At 51.1% G+C, this 18,957-nt stretch overlaps 7 protein-coding genes across 7 annotated transcripts; 3 read left to right on the forward strand and 4 right to left on the reverse strand.

Moving 5' to 3' along the window:
• Positions 1–24: 24 nt before the first annotated feature.
• On the reverse strand, positions 25–1,989 carry WHR41_08191 (uncharacterized protein). Its single transcript, XM_069376795.1, has 5 exons — positions 1,637–1,989; positions 969–1,573; positions 681–902; positions 260–630; positions 25–202 (listed from the first exon to the last, which is right to left on the reverse strand). Exons 1-5 carry the CDS (start codon positions 1,672–1,674, stop codon positions 128–130), a joined length of 1,311 nt encoding a protein of 436 aa, XP_069226087.1. The 5' UTR covers positions 1,675–1,989; the 3' UTR covers positions 25–127.
• An 80-nt stretch (positions 1,990–2,069) lies between these two features.
• Positions 2,070–4,264, forward strand: WHR41_08192 (uncharacterized protein; the record flags this gene model as incomplete). Its single annotated transcript, XM_069376796.1, has 6 exons — positions 2,070–2,551; positions 2,600–2,869; positions 2,922–2,982; positions 3,037–3,236; positions 3,286–3,936; positions 3,989–4,264. Exons 1-6 carry the CDS (start codon positions 2,432–2,434, stop codon positions 4,262–4,264), a joined length of 1,578 nt encoding a protein of 525 aa, XP_069226088.1. The 5' UTR covers positions 2,070–2,431.
• A 1,477-nt stretch (positions 4,265–5,741) lies between these two features.
• WHR41_08193 (uncharacterized protein) lies at positions 5,742–6,062 on the reverse strand (the record flags this gene model as incomplete). Its single annotated transcript, XM_069376797.1, has 1 exon — positions 5,742–6,062. The coding sequence occupies one exon, from the start codon at positions 6,060–6,062 to the stop codon at positions 5,742–5,744; it is 321 nt and encodes a 106-aa protein (XP_069226036.1).
• A 4,795-nt stretch (positions 6,063–10,857) lies between these two features.
• On the forward strand, positions 10,858–12,200 carry WHR41_08194 (uncharacterized protein; the record flags this gene model as incomplete). Its single annotated transcript, XM_069376798.1, has 4 exons — positions 10,858–10,929; positions 11,000–11,652; positions 11,721–12,088; positions 12,145–12,200. 4 exons carry the CDS (start codon positions 10,858–10,860, stop codon positions 12,198–12,200), a joined length of 1,149 nt encoding a protein of 382 aa, XP_069226083.1.
• A 2,454-nt stretch (positions 12,201–14,654) lies between these two features.
• On the forward strand, positions 14,655–15,791 carry WHR41_08195 (uncharacterized protein; the record flags this gene model as incomplete). Its single annotated transcript, XM_069376799.1, has 1 exon — positions 14,655–15,791. One exon carries the CDS (start codon positions 14,655–14,657, stop codon positions 15,789–15,791), a length of 1,137 nt encoding a protein of 378 aa, XP_069226035.1.
• Positions 15,792–15,917: 126 nt separating this feature from the next.
• On the reverse strand, positions 15,918–16,936 carry WHR41_08196 (uncharacterized protein). Its single transcript, XM_069376800.1, has 2 exons — positions 16,792–16,936; positions 15,918–16,699 (listed from the first exon to the last, which is right to left on the reverse strand). The coding sequence occupies exons 1-2, from the start codon at positions 16,870–16,872 to the stop codon at positions 16,175–16,177; spliced, it is 606 nt and encodes a 201-aa protein (XP_069226084.1). The 5' UTR covers positions 16,873–16,936; the 3' UTR covers positions 15,918–16,174.
• A 543-nt stretch (positions 16,937–17,479) lies between these two features.
• Positions 17,480–18,846, reverse strand: WHR41_08197 (uncharacterized protein; the record flags this gene model as incomplete). Its single annotated transcript, XM_069376801.1, has 2 exons — positions 18,413–18,846; positions 17,480–18,361 (listed from the first exon to the last, which is right to left on the reverse strand). The coding sequence occupies exons 1-2, from the start codon at positions 18,581–18,583 to the stop codon at positions 17,480–17,482; spliced, it is 1,053 nt and encodes a 350-aa protein (XP_069226085.1). The 5' UTR covers positions 18,584–18,846.
• Between the last annotated feature and the right edge of the window lie 111 nt (positions 18,847–18,957).

Below are 18,957 nucleotides of genomic sequence, written 5' to 3' on the forward strand. Positions count from 1 at the left end.
GCTGGCGCTTCACTTCAGGCTCGATTTTGCGAGGGGTACATGCTCGTCCGTTAGACTATTGAGATTTATGACTGCGTTCTAGCTATAATTTCCGAGGTACGTCAGGCAACCAATCCCAGCTCTGCCTTTATCCGCACAAAGACGGCAACAAAACCATCTCCGTCGTGCATTTGATATCTTCCTCGGGGAAGTCACCCCAGAACTGTGTTGAGAAAATCAGCTGCTTTTCAATTACCCAAGGGGTCGAACAGCCACTCACCTGTGCCACATGTTGCCGTATCCGATGGTGATTCCTACCGGGCTGCACCTGTCCGACAACACCCGGTATATCAGACTCGGTTCGACGTGGAACGATCATTGGCCTGCCCACGAAACCTTCGCAGCCCAGAAGAGCAAAACCCAGGGCCTCTTTGGCGCCCGCCGGGATGCCAACCTCGTCAAGGAGCATTATCTTGGTATTGGGCATCTGTTCTCGCAGGTAGTTGATAATGTTGGGATTGTACGAGCCACCGCCGCCCATATAGATCTCGTCAACACCCTCCTTAGGACCCCATCTCTTATAAGCCTCTGCGAGGGATTGTGCCGTGATACGGGTTATGGTCGCTACGCAATCTTCTGGACTGGCACCGTCTGGAAAAGTCAGCTCTACGATCTGGTACAAGGCAAGTTACTTCACTCACTCGCCAACATCCGGTCGCAGACATCCTCAGCCATACGATCGCCGAACGTTTCTCTGCCTGTCGTTTTGGGAATGTCGTGCTGGAAGTATGGACCTCCGAGTATTTCGTCGACGATGCCCTGAGCTACCACACCCTTCGCGCCCATGGCACCATCTCTGTCATATTCCTGCTCTCCACGCGTGAAGTAGCGAACGGCCGCGTCGATGAAGACGTTACCGGGGCCTGGAATTCGAAATTGAACCGTCAGCACCCGTATGGCCAGTCCTGTCGGCACATCCATACGCTTACCTGTGTCAAAGTCATAGCAACCTTCCACATCGCCCTTGGGGAGTATGGAGAAGTTGGCGATGCCTCCAATGTTCTGTACCGCTCGATTCAGTGACGAGTGATTCAACAAGAGTGAGTCGAGCGCAGCAAACATTGGACAGCCTTGGCGTCCGAGAGCCATGTCCGAGACGCGGAAATTGCCCAGCGCCGTGGCTCCTGTCCTGGCGGCCACGATGGCAATCTCAGCCATGTCCAAGTGAGCCCGCACTTGGTCACCTTCGAACAGCTCCGGCAGCGGCAAATGCCAGATGGTCTGACCCTGTCCGGCAATGAGGTCCACGTCTTTGCCGAGGTCGAACCCCTTGCTTTTCGCGAACGAGTGAACTGCATCAGCAATGACTTCGCCCAGCTGGATGTTCACGATCGCAATCTCCTCCGGCGTCGTCCGGTTCTCTTTGATCAATCGCAGGACCCTGTGTTTGAGCGGTTGGGGCATCGGATACTCGCTGTAGTGAAGAAGCTGCATGTTCAAGGGTGCCAGCGGCGAATTTTGCGTAAAATGGACCAGGACAAGGTCCACGCCATCCATCGACGTGCCCGCATTGTGACCAATCACTTTGAGAGACCTTGGGAAGCTCAAGTCAGGAAGATACGTTCGAGTATGAGAAACATTGAAAGGCAAAACTCACAGGCGAGTCCCATGGAGATTGTTCCGTGCAGCAGGCATCTTGAGGGATGTGACCAAAGGCCTTGGAATGGCGACTGTAAACGGACAACGGGCAAAGGTGCATTGCGGCAAGTTTGGCCCGTCGGACGGAGAGGTCAAGTTATATGTCGAGTGGAGAAGCGGTGCTCGAGCTCTGCAGCGATCCGGAGTCGGTTACCATCCGAGAGCAGTCTGGCGTTGCCGACTCCAGACATTTTGCAGGGGGCAGCGGGGTCGGCTACAGCGAAGGGTCCGCCTCGAGCCGTGCGACCGATTTTCGCATGGTTCTCAAGGAATACGCTGCGAGATGGGCACTTGCTGCTCAGTAGTGGCTGCGAAGCGGGAACCCAGCGCACCTGAGCAAGGGGTGGGGTCGACTGGTTCAGCCGCTACCCCGGACTAGATCTCGTTTGTCCAAGGAAGGAAGCCAAGTCCGATCCCGATCCCGTCCCTGTGGTAGAGCCCTAGGAAGGCAGCCAACTCCGGGGACAAGAACGTTCACGATATTCGGTGGGTCCGCATTCAACTGCCTTCCGGGGAGGCCATGTGGCTGCTCTATGACTTCCCCACGACGCACATGGTAATGCCGAGTGGCCCGCTCTCATGCTTTACCGCATTCGTGCACACCCATTGGGTGCAGGATGGGCCTGGAGCGTTTGCAAACCACTTATAAGACTTTACTCATGTGCCTTCTAATCAGGAGTTACGCATCCAAGTCGTTCCCACGACGACTCTCTAACGCGCAGGACCATCTTTGACATCGAACCCATCACCGAAGATGTTGAATCTTACCCCGTACACCGCGACCATGGGTCTTGAAGGCACCCGCCTCAACCTTGCAGTGGCCGGCATCGCAGCGTGCGCTTTCTGGCTCTTCGGATACGATATGAGCGTCATGGTAGGCTACCTCATGTCTGTGCAACGCATCAAGCTGATGTACTCGCAGGGTGGGTTGATCACCGAAGAGTCGTTCACCTCCGTGTTTCCTGAGATGAACGACCCCAGCGTGCAAGGCATCGTCATTGCTGCGTTTGAGCTCGGAGCGTTGGTGGGAGCTCTGTCGTGCCTTGACCTGGGAGACCGCTCGGGCAGAAGGGCAACTGTTTGGCTCGGCATGTGCTTCATGCTCATCGGAGGGTGTCTCCAATGCAGCGCTTGGAAAGTTGGACAGCTGTTGACCGGACGTGTCATCAGCGGCATAGGTCTGGGACTGCAGGTACGATTTTTAATTCCTTCGTATGTGACGGCAAAGTAACGATCCATGGCAGGTTGCCACGGTTCCAGCATGGCAGTCGGAAACCGCGAAGCCTCATTCCCGTGGTAGATGGGGTAAGTAGCAGTCTGGGGATGTTGTCGCAAGCACATCACTGACCGTAATCACAGTCATGATCGAAGGCGGTCTGCAGACTTTCGGTGTGGCGTGCGGTCAGCTTGTGTCTTGGGGCTTCTTTTACGTCCGCGGTCAAGTCCAGTGGCGAGCTCCTGTCGGCATTCAGCTGTTTCCAGCGTTGATCGTATTTGTATTCATCAATTTCTTGCCGGAATCTCCGCGGTGGCTTGTCAAGCACGGCATGATCGCCGAGGTACGTCACCATCAGCACTTCGGTGCGCGAGAAGCTAATCACCTCGTAGGCTACTCACAATCTGTCTAAGCTACGAGGTCTACCGGAGGATCATCCCGAACTGCTAGCCGAGCGCGACAGCATTGTTGCATCCTTCGAGGCGCAGGCCGAGCTGACACCGTTCTCATACCAAGAACTGTTCGAAGGCGGCAAGACGAGGACCTTTTACCGCGTTGCTATCGGGCTCTTCATCCAGTCCGCCCAGCAGCTCTCTGGTATCAACATGGTTTCGACGTACGCCAATAAGATCCTGCAAGAGTCGTTCAACCTGGACTCCGGCCTCTCGCACCTCATTGCCGCCATGGGAGGTGTCGAATATGCCATTTGCTCCCTGCTGTCGGTGCTCCTCATCGAAGGACTGGGCCGCCGCAAAGCATTCATTTTCACTGCTGCAGGAATGTCCGCCTGTTTCGCCGTCATCGCCGGTCTACTCTCGACCACAGAAAGGGCAAACAAACTTGCTGCAGCTGGCCTTCTGTTCCTGTTCAACACGTTCTTCGGGCTGGCCTGGGTCGGTGGGCCATTTCTCTACAGCGCCGAGATTGCGCCCCTTCGCTGCCGAGCTGAAGCAAATGCCATTGCTTCAGGTGGCAACTGGCTGTTCTGCTTCATTGTGGTGATGATCATTCCACCTGCATTCGCGAACATCGGATCGAAGACCGTGAGCTTTGTGCCGTCCTTGCATCCAGAACGACAAGCTGACACGAAACCAGTACATTATCTTCGCCATTTTCAATGCCCTTTTCGTGGTCATCATCTACTTCTTCCTCGTTGAGACGAGAAAGAGATCCTTGGAAGAACTCGATGTCGTCTTCGCTGCAGGTGGAAACCCGGTCTTGCAAGAAAAAAAGATGCCTCATGGTTTGAGCGTCGACGATTCGCGCCGTATACTTGGACTGGAAGGAGTCTCCATGGACATAATGTCCGGTGCGCCGCCAAAGAACTCAGAAGATGAGACGAGGTTTGAGCACATCAGATCGAAGGACTAGATCAGTAGCGAGAGAGAAGGGTGCCTGCGAGAGAAGTCTTGTGGCGTCAAGCAAGATTCCTGACGGGAGACGGGTGACAGAGTAGCGAGGCTATGTCGGCCCTAAGCACCAAAAAAAAAAAAAAAGGCGGGCATCCCCTGCTGGACTACCATTCCCGAACCTCGTCGCACGCTATTCGACGTGCGAGAGTCTTCCTGTCACTGCTACCTCCAAAAGTAAGCAGCCCAGGGTTGAACCGCTGACTAATGTCTCGGTATGGAAGGACGCTTCGTCCTTGCCTTCTTCACTGTTCCAGGCCCACGTTGACGGCGCGGGTTTCGCGTCGAGGGCGTTCGCGACGGCCTTGACGACCAAAAAGCTCGCTACGATCAAAAAGCTCCACAAGGTCATTGGCATCACCCGCTATCTGGTCATAGGTCGTGGCTTTGATCATGCCACGAGGCCAGAATCCTACATACATTTCTGATAGCCACTGGCCCGTTGAAGACCAAATCTTTAGGACCAACTTGGATCACAGGACCGCAATTGCTCCTAAGGAATTCTAGATATATTTTGAGACCAGTCAAAGCCAGTCGATTACAGAGACGAAATAGCTGCAAATAATGAAGGCGCAGAAAATGACCTGAGACATAGGGGATCGCGCAGGCAGATCGAATAGGTCGAATAAAAACATGTGTCACCACCACGAACGCGACTAGGTCGTAAGCATAGAAGTATACGCCTTCATTGTGGTAGCAAGGTAAGACACAAGTTTACACGTGTGCATGCGATGAATGAGAATCTTCGGAACTCTGCCGCAGTCGGAGGCGCTCCCCGCTTCCCTAACTTACAGCAGCTTCTTTTATTGCTCTGATAAGAAGACATTCAAGGACTTAAGAATCTCCGAACAGCCGCAGTACATCTGTCGGACAGTTGAACCCAATATCGGAATCTGCGCGGATCAAAATTGGCAAAAACATGCAACAGGCGGGATTCCCAGATGGTCACCCACTCTAGTACTAGTCGCCCGGTTCAGTGCTTATATATGGCAGAGCGGAGGGGATACCCAGCTGTCTCTGACCTATGGCCGTATGTTCTTGCGTTGTCGTTGTAGTACATTATAAATTCCAATTTGTAAGACTCAAAATGGGCAAACCATTGGGCACACGATCAGATGACACGCGAAAACGTCCTTGTGGCTGCCATGGAGAAAATATTGAACGCGCTGACCATTCCAATGTGAAAGCGAACACTAGACATGAGGAGGTAGCGCTTTACTGTACAGTCCATGTAGCGATGCCTCATGTCTCCTGAGCTCGAATATTCATTGTTTTGGCACCCGCAAAAGTACAGTCGTGTATTCAGTCCTCCATGGACAAGATTTGTAGATGTTGGCGCATGTTTGCGTTTTACAAAAGCTGACTTTGCCGTTTGCCGGGAGTATATGCTTCAATTAAACCTCACATGCGTCGAGTTGGCTCATATATCTATCATAAGCTCATTTTGAGGTCGAGTCGAGATCCTCAATGATGTGAGCAACGTCGAAGACTCCTTCGTCGGAGCCGTACTGGCCGATGATTTGCATGCCTACACTCCTGACTTCGGCTGCATCCATACCGCTCCGAGCGTCTTCAGGCAGGGGAACTGGGACACTCAAAGCAGGTAGCCCTGCCAAGCTCGCCGGCACAGTGAAAACATTAAGCATATAGCTCTCGACCGTCGTCTGGCGTTTCAACTCCGTAATTGTGGGCGGGAGCGTCGGCGCCGTGGGCGTAATGAGGGAATCTACGCCTTCTCTTTTGCTCGCTTGGTCTTCCATGGAATCAAGTAGAGGGTTCTGCGCAGCAAAGACCGTATCAAAGTCTCGCTGCACCAGCCTGCGGACTTTCTGCGCCTGGATGACGTAGTTTTCTATCGCGTCCGAGCTAAGCGTATACGCTCCGAGTAGAATTCGACGACGTACTTCTTCGCCGAAGCCTTCGCCAGGGGTTTTGGCGTATAGCGGCAGATCTTCTTTCGGCAGGGCGTCTGGGCCAGAAGTTCGATTGCCGTATCGGATGCCGTCGTATTTATTAGCCAGATTCGAGCTCGCTTCAGCCGGTGTAAGAACGTAGTAAGCGCTGAGAGCCTATTTGGTAGCGGGCAGTGAGATAGGGACCATCGTGTGGCCGACGTTTTGCAGTCGCGAGAGAGTCTGACTCCAGGCTTGTCGGACGGGAGCCGTGAGTTCCTTAATGTTATACTCGCTCGGCACGCCGATACGTAGGCTTCCTTTCTTCTTCCTCTCTCCGCCACAACCACTCAATCGCTTCCTAGCACCCTCCGACAGACTCGTCGGATCCTCCCGATTATACTGATTTAGTACCCTGAAAACCTTCCCCACATCTTTCACCTTCCGCGCCAGTACGACAACCGTGTCTAGCGAATTCGCATACTGAATCACACCCCACCGCTATAGTAGCCCATAGCTGGGCTTAAACTCCACGACGCCGTAATACGATGCCGGTAACCTCACACTTCCTCCTATATCCGTTCCCTACGCGGCCTACGCTTCTCCTGCCGCGACGGCGACTACGCTCCCGCCGCTGCTACCGCCAGGCGATAAGGGCTCGCCGTTACGAGTGAACGGGCTAAGGATAGGGCTAGTAGAGGGTGTTTGGGAGTGAGAGCCCATACTCAACTCGTTGAGGGGAGGTTCCGAGGTGATTACTACGCCAGCATTACGGAGGAGGGTGACGACTGTTACGTCGAAAGGTGAAGTGTAGCCGGAGAGGATGGTAGAAGAGGCGGTTGTGGGGTGGGTGGTTGTGACAATGTTGGCTTTTATTGCGATTGACTTGCCATCTAAGTGACCTTCTCTGTATTAGCTATGCGCGCGTACTATCAACACATGGCATGCATAGCAGACGACTGTGTCGAATCTGTGCTAGCATCTCTGCTTTGCTGGATAATTGGTCTGAGCCCATTGGGCTGTCTTAGGGCGCTCACATAGTGATAAAATCGCCGTAGGCTCGGCAAAAGAGCTTTCCGGGACTTTTGCAGAGACGGGCGTATCACATTCTTTTGCTCGGTGGGTTGAAGATGCAAGGCGGAAGTGCAAGCTGCGCGATCATGGCGGACCCTTGGCGCGACGTCGGTGGAGAGCGGACATCAACTGGCGAGCGTGCTACCTCACTTTTCTTATCTCCTCCTCCCGACCTACCCTCGGGTTCCAATTTCGGCGCAATGGCCTTCATTCATGGATGTTATTCTGGTCACCCTGGAAAAGGCTGAATTCAACTCATGCAAGGTGCTGGCCACCTTCGGTTTCTGGACATGATCATACTTTCATTTTCCGGAATACGGATCTACCTCTTATACTCAAACTTAGGATGCTAGCATAGAAATTACCGTTCCACTCATCCCATCAATCCCTCGACAAAGCTCAGAACCCCTCCTTCCTCGCCTCCGGCACAGCATCCACAGCTATTCCCCAGCGCGGAGGCGACTTGCTCCTGTCATCGCCGCGTTTCCTTTGCCCGCCACTGTTCCTCCTCTTCGGCGTTGAACCTCTGGACCAAGGACTGTCCATGAAAATTTTCGATTGCTGTCTTCTCCTCGAGATACTTCCGGACCTGGAACATAGGTGTTGAGGTTATAAAATCCTAGGTGACTACCGTCACATGAGTATGAGTCAGGTGACTAAGACGGTCGAATTCGGTCTCGGTGAAGAGGAGTGAAGAAGCGATGAAGTGATGAAGCAATAGTTCGGTGCTGTCATTTCCAAGCAGTCACTGTGAACAATGAGTTGAACACATAAGGACAGGAGTCTCCTTGGGTTCGAAGTCGGGTTTCTAAGTTACAGTGACACTCTTCATCCCGCCTGCACCGGAACGCCATAGATCATGCGCTTGTTGCCCTTTCTTAGACCTGTCGTCCTAAGTGACTGCAATCACGTGACTGATGCTCATGTGACTGAGCAATTTCCTTGAGTGTGGAGGACTTCAGAGGGGGGTTGAGAGGAGTTGCATGTCTGTCTGGTGTACTCGATGCGACATCAGCGAGATCACTATCACCAATGCGCTTGACGCAGATCTCATGATACGTTCCCTCTCGCCAAACTACCATATGGAACACAACGCACTCGGGGCGCCATATGCACTGAAGCAAGGGATCACAGGCGTAACATCTAGCCATGTACGACACACGCACTGACGTGGGGTGCATAAGGCACAACGCTGTGATCCATCAGATCAGGCTCGTGACGATCTGTTAACAAATCAACACAACATCTATAATCTAGGAATCTCTCAGTGATCCAAGGCTCAATCGAATCATCTTCATTTGCAATCTGAGCACCTGGAAATTTACAGTCAGCAACCATTCTCAGCACTTTCGAGCATTTGAAACAAAGAACCAGCCAATTTTTACTGTATATCACGATGTTGCGGCCTTGTGCTTCTACAGGCGCCAGCGAGCACCTCGGGCACTGCAAAATCACAGTGGCATCTTTATGCTCCAATGTTGATGAGGCTGATTCTGCACTGACCGAACCGACTCAAGTCGATCGTTCTCATGAACCCAGAGTCTTCTCGCGACAAGTCTTCCAGCGGTGGCCGCGCGTCGTTTAGGTGGTCGCTCGCGACGAACTCGATGCGCCTTCTTGCCTGAGATCTCGTAGCTCTGTCGACTGCTATACAGCGATAGGTTCGTAGCCGGCACCACGTATAGGTGGATCTCGTCGCCGACCCACAAGCGCGCTCAAGGATTTTATTCCGCCCGGCGCTAAGCACTTGAAGGGTAACAGACTATTTACGCTACATACATTAGGTTTTTCCAGTCAAAAAGCCTAATAGAACCGAAAATCAATCCTCTCTAGCACTCTTTCTTATATAATATAATATATATCCTTTATTCAAATTCTTATAGTAAGTAGATAGTAGGAACTCTTAAAGCTATATATCTAAGTATTAATCGCCCTATATCTAGCGGATAAAGTAGGACCTACTATATATATTAGAGTATATAAGGTTAGTATAGTATCTAATAATTAGGAAAAAGCTAGCTAAAAGTATTAGTATTACTAGCTACGTATTATTATTTACTATCGCTTATTAGTATTATACTTGAATCTCTTAGTTAAGTAAGACGAAATAGATAATAGCTCGTACTATATCCATATCTAGCTTCTAGTCTTTAGTATCTATAATTAATTTATCTCTAAGTAGGTATATAAGACTATTTAAAAGATTATTTATACTCGTTTATATTCTAAAGATCTAGCGTTAATAACTATACTTCGTTTAATAGAATATAAAATACTCTTTTAACTCAATTACCTTACTATAGAAGCGCCCTTTTTCTAATCTCTTAGAAGACGTAATAATATTTTATATAGACTTTAATACTTCTTAGAATATATAAATCTATATATAGATATAGTATAATATAAAACCTCCTACTATAGATTAGCGTTTATAGCTAGTAAGCGAATACTAGTATATACTTATTAGGAAGAGACTTTAGTATAAGACTTTTATTAAATTTATTAGAAAAAAAAGCTATTTATTATAGAAATACTATATCTTCTAGGTATATTTCTAAATAGCTACTATTATACGCCTACTATTATTATCCTTATTCTAATTATCTTTCGAATTAGTCTTCTTTTAGTATACCTAGCGTTCTTTAATCTTAGACTCCTAAGTAAGTAAATAGATATAGAGATTCTAAAGTTCTTTTTTTTTCTACTTTTTATCTTATAGACCTAGACGATTAGAATCGTTTTAAATTATTTAATAAATAAATTATAGAAAGAAAATAAATTATAAAAAATATATAAAATTAGCTTTATAATACAATCTATCGATTCTTTAGGAATAAAATAGAACTCTAAACTACTATAAAAAACTAGATTAATATACTTTATAATTAGACCTTAGGCTCTAGTAATATACTTTTACTAGTTTTTAAATCTATTACGATCTAGTTTATACTCCTAAATAATAATACTATATATGCCTATAGCGTATTTAAGCTCGTTAGGTAGTAAAATAAAAATTAAAGTAGTAGTAAGAGTTAATAGACTTAATTCTAGCTTTATTAAAGTAGCTCTAGTATTTTTTTTCCTTATCTTTAGCCTTAGATTATAGAATTTCCTATCCTAGTAGTTTCGGACGAATAGGGCGTTCTTTAATTCTTCCTTATTAGAAAATAGGTCCTAAAGAGTATTAATAATAGCGTCGATCTTAAAACGGCGATACTATCTAATATAGTTATTAGGTCCTATAAAGATCTTATTAGATAAGTCCTTAGACTAGGGTTTATCGTTTATCGATATAGTAGTATAAGCTTCTAGCTTATTTAGGAGTGCTAGAAGGACTCCTAGTAGGAGAGTATAAGACTAATTTAGTTAGGCGAGCCCTAAGACTATAAATTAGTTGAAAATAGGTAGATCCTCTACTTCTTAGAGTGAAGTTTAGATTGAGAAGGTATCTACGCTATAGAAAAGGTGATATACAGGCTTCAAATAAAGAAATACGGGAGCTCCCGCAGGTAGCTATGGGGAGCTAGGCGGTCTATTCACAACTTCCTTTATGGATCGAGTGTCTATTGGCAATGCAAGGCTGTGTAATATGGAGATTGAGCTCGAAATGGAGGACAACGATTACCTGCTTGCAGTTTCCGTGCTGTTAATCACTTATTGCGTAAGAGACCTCACTCAAACTTCACTCACACTTCACTCACACCTCATGTGCGAGATGCTGACTTGTTCAGCTTTTCGAGACGCCATCGAATGCGATTCTCAAGCGCATGCAGCCTGCGCGATGGCTGGGTGGAATCACAATCGCATGGGACCTTGTCGCAACTTTCTCGGCATTTTGTAATACCAAGAACGAATTCATCGCATGTCGACTGCTCCTCGGGCTCTTCGAACCTGGATTGTTTCCGGGATTCTTGGTCTACCTCTCAATGTTTTACAATAAGCGATCCATCGCCCTCAGAGTTGCTTATCTCTTCTCGACGGCAGCCTGGGCAGGAGCCCTCGGTGGCCTAGTTGCCTACGGCATTGGGTTTCTCGATGGTGCGGCCGGCTGGTCTGGCTGGAGGTGGATCTTTCTCACCAACGGCATTCCGACGATTCTGACGGGCGTGGTTATACCGTTTGTTCTGCCGAACAGCCCAGAGACTGCCAAGTTCCTCACGTCGGTTGAGCGCGAAAGCCTTGTGATCGTTCGGGAGAGGGAAGTCGGCCAGACCAAATCCGCCCAGTTGATGAACAAGAAGGACGCCATGGATGCGCTCAAAGACTGGAAAACCTGGGCAATTTCCTCCGGTCAGTACTGCCTGAACAGCATGCTGTACAGCTTCAGCGTCTTTTTGCCGACTATCATTGTGCAGACGAGCAGTGAATGGTCGAGGATTCAAATGTGAGCCTGAAGTTGCGGCCGTCGGGCTTTTCGAGATTCCGTTTCATCCCGCTGACTAATGTTTGCAGTCAAGCGTTGACTGTTCCGATCTATACCCTTGGTGGCCTCACCTACCTTGCATGCTCCTGGTACAGCGATCGCATCCAGCAGCGCGGGCCTTTTGCGATTGCTTCCATCACTGTTTGCATCGTCGGATACATACTCTTGATTGCAAACATCAGCCCTGGTGCCAGTTTCGCGGGTTGTTTCATCGTGGCAGCAGGCTTGTACACTGCGGCCGGCACACCTTTCTCATGGGGTCCAGTCAACAATCCTCGATATGGGAAGCGAGCGATTGCAAGCGGTATCCAGCTTACGATCGGTAATGCGTCGGGCGTTGCAGCGCCATTCCTGTTTTCCAGCGAGCACGAGCCGACGTTCATCCCCGGCTATGCAGGTGAGGAAATTAGCGGACTCGACCCAGCAGGCTGGCATCACTGACTTTTGCGATAGGTACCATTGCCATGCTGGCATATGCACTAGGTGTCTTCAGCTTTATGCACTTCTAATTCAAGAGGGATAACAGGAAAAAGATCAGAGGTAACTATGACCACATCACTGAAGGCATGACCGAGGCAGAGGCGAACGAGCTGGGGGAAAACACCCCGAGGTATCTATGGTCGATCTGAGTCGGCGTTTGCCTTCGAGCGGTATGAAGAGATGCTGGTGGCCAGGAGTCTATTGGTAGAGTTGTAGGGTTCGGATGTAGTCGTCGCACAGAAAGTGGTATCGTTTGTGGAATACATTGTCCAGTCTCGAGTTTGGGTTGCTTGCCACAGGCGCAAAAAAGTCGGCTGGACCACAGGTGCGTCACTCCACGCAGTCGAGATTGGTTGTTGCACTGTAAGCCAACACGCTCAAAGGAGATACTCGACAATGGTGCTCCGCATGGCCGGAGAAGGTCTTTGTAAAGTTTGCGACCGCTCGCGCGGGTCGTGAGTGACGAAGTGCGTGCAATCTCGCCGGCTGCCAAATCCCCCAGCATCCGGTTGCCGTGACGACGCGGCTGTTTCCGCTGCCAAGCGAAGCCAACAACGCGCCTTCGCGCCTATGGCCTGCTGTTTCGGCGCCCTCGAACACTTCTTCGCATTGCACCCAGTTGTCTTGTCTGCGCTGTTGTCGCGTATGTAGCGGCCGTGTCGACATCGCATCACGACATCAACCGAGTATATTTACCATATGGCGACACTACGCGACAGCAACAACAGCACAGCGACGACAGCAACAAACACGCAGCCCCATCTGGACCTTCATTGACTCAGGCCGGCTACTGCCATCTTGGATATACTCGGACTTCGGACGATCAGAAACACCACAAGAACAATAACAACCCCGTGAAGAAGAATTTCAAGCGCCTAATGGCGGCCGTACATCACGCGCCGCGACCGCACCTGCGCCGTAACTCGCCCGTCTCAACATACCAGTCGAGCAACGCATACTCTTCGCATGGCTCTGCGATGAGACATTTAGATGTCAGCGATAGCGACTCGGACGATGAGCCCCCACCCGCGATCAAATTTTCGAAGGTCACGGAGGCCCTGCTCAACAATGGTCCAATGCCGTCATCGCCGCCCAAGCACGATCAGAATTCGTCTGCGCAAAGATTCATCCGCTCTGCCAGTGCACCGAAAGACCTCAACACACCTAGTCGAGCACCAGCATTCAAAATTGTACGAAACAGCTCACCGTCGACGTTTGCGAACAGCGACGGCCAGGTCCGAGGGAACACACCACCTAGAGCTGTGCAAATTGGTTCGGCTCAGAAGGGATCTGGAAGACGAACAATCAACATTGGAGGACCGTACCCACAGCGCTTCACGATAAAACGAGAGCCAACCCCGCAGGCGGAGTCCAGGCTGGAAATCGTCACTCCTGCACCCGCTCCAAGGGCCACGAGAGTAAGCAGATCGAGAGCCGGCAGCAATGCGTCTCAAGACGATCACCCGTACGGCGGTCGCTCATCGAGTAGAGCGGCCTCCAGGAGTGGCTCAAGAGGGGGATACAAGAGCTCTTCTGAACAGGTTGAGCCAAGTCAATTCGCCTCTTCTCTCACACGCCACACTTCTGTAAACAACACGTCAGATGCGACAAGATATGCGCCGTCGACAATAAGCCGGTCCCGCAATCCCTCAGCCGACAACGCGCCTCCGCCTGGCTCTACTCGCATCAAACGCGCGCCAATTGGTACTGGTACTTTTCTGAGAAGCGGACCTGTGCGACGAGGATTCCGTCGCAGAGACAGCGAAGACAATGTGTCCCCGGCAGACGATTACCAGAGCGGGTCTGGCTCCGCTAGCAAGTACGCATCTCAGGAAGATCTTGCTCGCCCTGAGGGACCGAGAAGTAGAAGCGGCAGTGTAAATGTTCGAGCAGATTCTGTTGAGCCTGTATCTGTACATGATTACGCACACGAAAAGCACAGCAAAGTCGAATCGCGACCATCTTCTCGACAGGCCAGCACCAACTTTGCAAGAAGTCAGACAAACAACGAGGGCCCGCCACTTTCACGACAGCCCAGCCGTGAGTTTGCCCGAAGCCGGCAACCCAGCCTCGAGAGGCATCAGCATTCCCGTCAACCAAGCGTCCAGCCTTCTGAAAGTCAGCTCGCTGCTGAAGTCAGAGCGAGGAGGCCCAGCGAGCAGAGCCAGCCGAGACCATTAGTCGAACAGAATCATCCACAGAGAGCATCGAGCATACGTCAACAACATCGCCCAGTGCCGAGCCGTGTTCATCTAGAAGATCAAGAGAATGTGCCGCCTCCTACCTTCAAGCGCAACAAAGACCAAGAATTCAAGTACCTTGGGAGACAAACTGGCGGAGTCATGTCAGACGACGAGAAGCCCAAGCCTAGAACCGTTGAGGAAACTCCAGTGCCTGTTCCCGCGCAGCAGCAAGATCGCAAAGCATTGGGTGCTATCAGTGGGAACACGCCGCATCGACCAGCTCCGCCACCACCGCCGAAGATGAGTGTTCTTGAGACCGCAACTGCTACAGCCGGAGCAAGCACAACAAAATCACGCAAAAAGCGTTCGCACATGGTGGTCAAAGGCAAGATTTTTACTCAGATGGGTCGATTGGGCAAAGGTGGCAGCAGCGATGTCTACTGCGTGATGGCAGAAAACTACAAGACATTCGCTTTGAAGCGTGTCAAATTGGATGACTGCGATGAGAACGCGATCAGAGGCTACAAGGGAGAGATCGACCTTCTGAAGCAGCTCACGGAAGTCGAGCGCGTGGTGCGACTTTTCGATTGGGAGCTTCTGGAGGAGAAGCAGGAGCTCTTGGTCTTGATGGAAAAGGGCGAAACCGATCTCAATCGCCTGCTCACTTTGCGCATCAATGGCGTCGATGCGAAGTTCGACAGTGTGTTTGTCCGCTACCACTGGAAAGAAATGCTAGAATGCGTAGCCTCAGTCCATGAGCACGACATTGTCCATTCCGACCTCAAGCCGGCCAACTTCCTCCTCGTCCAAGGCAAGCTCAAGCTGATCGATTTTGGCATCGCCAACGCAATCGACACGGACAATACCTGCAACGTACATCGAGAATCCCATGTCGGAACGCCGAATTACATGTCCCCAGAGAGTATCACAGACACCAACAACAGCGGTGGCAGCAGCCGGGATGCCGAAGGCCGCCCTCTGAAGAAGGACATGCGTATCGGCAAGGCCTCAGATGTGTGGAGCATGGGCTGCATCCTCTACCAAATGACATACGGCAGACCACCTTTTGCCCACATTCCGAATCAGATCTCACGCATCATGGCCATCACCAACCCCAAGGTCAATATCGAGTACCCAGAGCGGGGTGTCGGCGGAGTCATCGTTCCTGCTTCTCTCAAGGGCACGCTCCGGCGTTGCCTCAACCGAGATCCCGATCTCCGTCCTACAGCAAAGCAACTGCTTAGCGAAACCGATGCATTCCTGAATCCTGAGGCTGCTGGTGCGGTTATGATGAGCGAAGACCTGCTGAGACAGATCATCGACAAAGTCGTCGATCGGTGTCGCGACCCAAAGAAGGGCATTCCTACGCCAGACGAAGTGCGCACGTATCCGAGCAGTTTCATGGTCAAGATAAGGGAGATGGTCGAGAAGGGGTAATCAAGAAGTTGAACAGGAGGAGAATATTTACGATATCATGGTTATTTGGGCATACTTTCGTTCGTCTGGGATGGGAAACCGCCGGGAGCCGGCCAGGTTGGGTTTCAGGAGATCAAGCGAAGGAGCTTATGGAGTTTTACCGTTCTTTTCGGTCGGTGTCTACGCAGAACATACCCGCGGCTGTTTTAGCCGGCGCAGGTTCTTTATAAACGCATTGAAGCTCTACAGAGCCCGCTCTTAACTCACAAAGGATATCGTCTTTTTCATGCATTCGCTATTCCAATCTATGCCACAACCGCACCATGTTTTTGCTTGTGCCCACCATAAACTCCTGCGCTTTCATGCTCGACCATCAGACATTCAAAATCTCATCCATCCATTTCTTAGGTCGGCTGAGGCGCAACCATAGGCGGGGCCGCCTTCTTCTCCTTCTTCTTGTCCTCAATCTGCTCCACATTGTCCTCGGGCACATTGTACTTCTCCACCACCCAGTCGAGCACCTCATCGCTCACATCGCCCTGCACCGTGATCTCCTCGCCGCCGCTCGCCGTCTTCGTCACGCTCGAGCCCGTCGCGAACTTCTTGCCGAACTCCTTCGCCGCCTTCTTCAGGTCGACGTTGAAGTGCTCCAGCCCGGAGATCTCCGTGATGTGCTTGCGCTTGTTGCGCTCCACGCGCTTGATGATGACCTTGCTCGTCGCGCGCTTCTCGCTCTCGCGGGCTTCCGCCGCCTCGGCTTTGGCGGCCTTCTTTTGCGCGTCTTTCTCCGCGCGCTTCTGGGCGTCGACGCTCAGGCTGGACAGGTTTTGAGAAAGAGCTTCCGAGGAGTACAGTGCGGTGTAGAGCGCCGGGTGTGCTTTTTCGAGCCATTCGGCGCATTTCTTGGTCGTGCCGCCGAACTCACAGTACTGGAGGACAGTCAGCTTGTGATGAGAGGGGATTTGTGAAGATCCGTGTGTCCTGTGTGGGTGGGATGCGAATGACGAGGCGTCGTACCTACTTCGGGAGGGAGGGAGCAGACGCCGCAGTAGACTACGGACTTGGGCGGGCGAGCATCTGAGGCTGTCGCTGTGTCGGCCATGGTGGGTTGTGTGGGTTGTGATGTCGTGATTGTGGGAGGTTGTGTGCAGCGCGGTGACGACGAAGTGGGATGTTGGAGGGGCAAGCGCCCGCGTCTGGTGGGGTTAGGTGATGGACTTGGCGCTGTGAGCGACCTTACTCGCTTTCTTGACGAGGCTATCCAAGTGTTCCTATCATTACATGAACGCATCCTGGCCGTTCGCTGGTTTCCCCTTTGATACAGAAATTGGCATGTCCGTCGCTTCATGGCATCAATCATCCCTTGTAGTCTCATGCAGTCATTTATTCTCCATCTTCCCGTTTCCTACGTCCGCGGGCCCGCTTGCGGCATACCTCCAGTCGTTTTCACGCAGCGGGCGCTCTCACGAGATATGATGTTCATTCGAGATCCGATTTGGCTTCCGAAATTTTCCTGTGCTTCAACCAGTACCGAATGAAAGCCATCTCATCGACGCTGATGTTTTTTTCAATCCGATCCTCAGTTATGTCTTTGATGACCGCTGCTTGCTGAGCCTGATACTCCGCAAGGGTTGGAATGGGAATGCCCATGTTAAGCGCTAATACTTTGTCAGTCAACTGCACGTTTTTATCTCGATGAAGTTTGATAATCACTTGCCTTGGGCCTTCGCACTGACATAAGCACCCAGTTTCTCGCTTTTTGCCTGCATCAACAATTGCTGCTTTTTCTGATTCCGGTAAGCGTTTTGGACAGCCGCAAGGATAGGATCGTCATCTTCGAGGTCAAGTTGGAGTTCGCCGGTAAAGTTGACATCGGGATTAATAGACCCGTCTTCGAGATCGTGGCAGTCTAGGCCTGGAATGCCGTTGACGATGCAAGCCTTGTGTTCAGATTTAATTCGGTGGTACGCATCTTTGAGCTGGCGCAGCGTAACCCCTGTTTGTGACCTGAGAATCACAGTAGGACCACAGAACAGGTCGTTGACGCAACATTGCGCCCAAGCAAATATCTCAGAAACGGGCGGCTGGCAGATTAGCATGTCAAGAGCGCGCTCACCAAGCGACATTTTGTCGAAGAATCGTTTTCCACTGATGTCGAACTCTAGAGACCATCCGGTGACCACAAGTGGCCCATTCGCGAATCCATGCGGCGTTTGCGGAATGATTGACAGTGCAAATGGCTGACGGGGCAGCGAACGCTCTTGCAAGGCGGCGACGGTCGCGAATGGGGTTGCGAAATAGCCATCCCGATCCGGCTCGATCATCATCTTCCGGCGCAAGATAATCGATTTCTCCATAGTGCTTTTTGTGGCTCTATTGAGCCGCTTGAGGACGAGCAAATCCTTCCAATCGCAGAAGTAGAGGATGCGTTCGAGTAGCTCCGGAATCGCAAACACCTTAGGAGCCTTGCTGATGCCATCCCCAGCCGTTGGCTTGATGGCGTCTTCGATGATGCTCAGCAGCTTCAATGCTGCTGGCAAGCTTTTTTCGCTCAGTTCGCTGGCCAAAAGGCCGCGAAGAGAGCGCACACTCTTCCCGCGTCCTCAGCGTTGCCCGAGCCCAAGAATTGGAGAATTGCTTACCTTTTGTGACGACTGCATGGTTGTCTTTGTCGGAGGCGGTGTCGTTGTTGCTGCTGTTGTTGGTAGCAGGGTGTGCGCAACTTTTATGTTGGAGACATATTTACATATCCACTGAGGAAGGCGCGCGCACGGGGCACGGGCACCTCTGCACCTGCCTGTCGCGCGAGCCATGTGAGATCACATGATGATAGCCTTCGGTGCTCGTAGATGTGACTTGAGGGTGCTCTCAGTGGCTCTAGGCACAAGTCACCGTATGTCTGACCCTTCAGAGTGCAATCACCCCTGCGTTTGGGATGCGCCGACAGTGCTGCTATAGCGGCTTCATTGAGATCCCAATGACCAACGATCAAAGAAAGTAACGACTCAAGATTGGCCGTCTCGAGTGCCAGGGTTGCTCAACTGCTCATATCAGCATGCACTGGAAGATTTACTCATCACCTGCCACTGAAAAACGACTCGCCGCTCTTCGTACCGGGCGTGCTAATACCATTAGCTCTGGGACCAATACAACATCTAGAAACCTTGAGAGGGGCCAGAAACACTTG

This window comes from Cladosporium halotolerans (genome assembly GCF_011745625.1).
Source record: "Cladosporium halotolerans strain TM138-S3 chromosome Unknown Sca41, whole genome shotgun sequence".
In the NCBI taxonomy this organism is placed as follows: Eukaryota; Fungi; Ascomycota; class Dothideomycetes; order Cladosporiales; family Cladosporiaceae; genus Cladosporium; species Cladosporium halotolerans.

Bases quoted from the DNA above. Each gene is read 5' to 3' on its own strand.
- WHR41_08196 (XM_069376800.1), bottom strand. From the start codon at position 16,872: ATGGCCGACACAGCGACAGCCTCAGATGCTCGCCCGCCCAAGTCCGTA. The intron at 16,700-16,791 runs GTAGGTACGACG...ACTGTCCTCCAG, and splicing joins TCTGCTCCCTCCCTCCCGAA to TACTGTGAGTTCGGCGGCAC.
- WHR41_08191 (XM_069376795.1), bottom strand. From the start codon at position 1,674: ATGCCTGCTGCACGGAACAATCTCCATGGGACTCGCCT. The intron at 1,574-1,636 runs GTGAGTTTTGCC...GAGCTTCCCAAG, and splicing joins AATCTCCATGGGACTCGCCT to GTCTCTCAAAGTGATTGGTC. The intron at 903-968 runs GTAAGCGTATGG...TTCGAATTCCAG, and splicing joins TTGCTATGACTTTGACACAG to GCCCCGGTAACGTCTTCATC.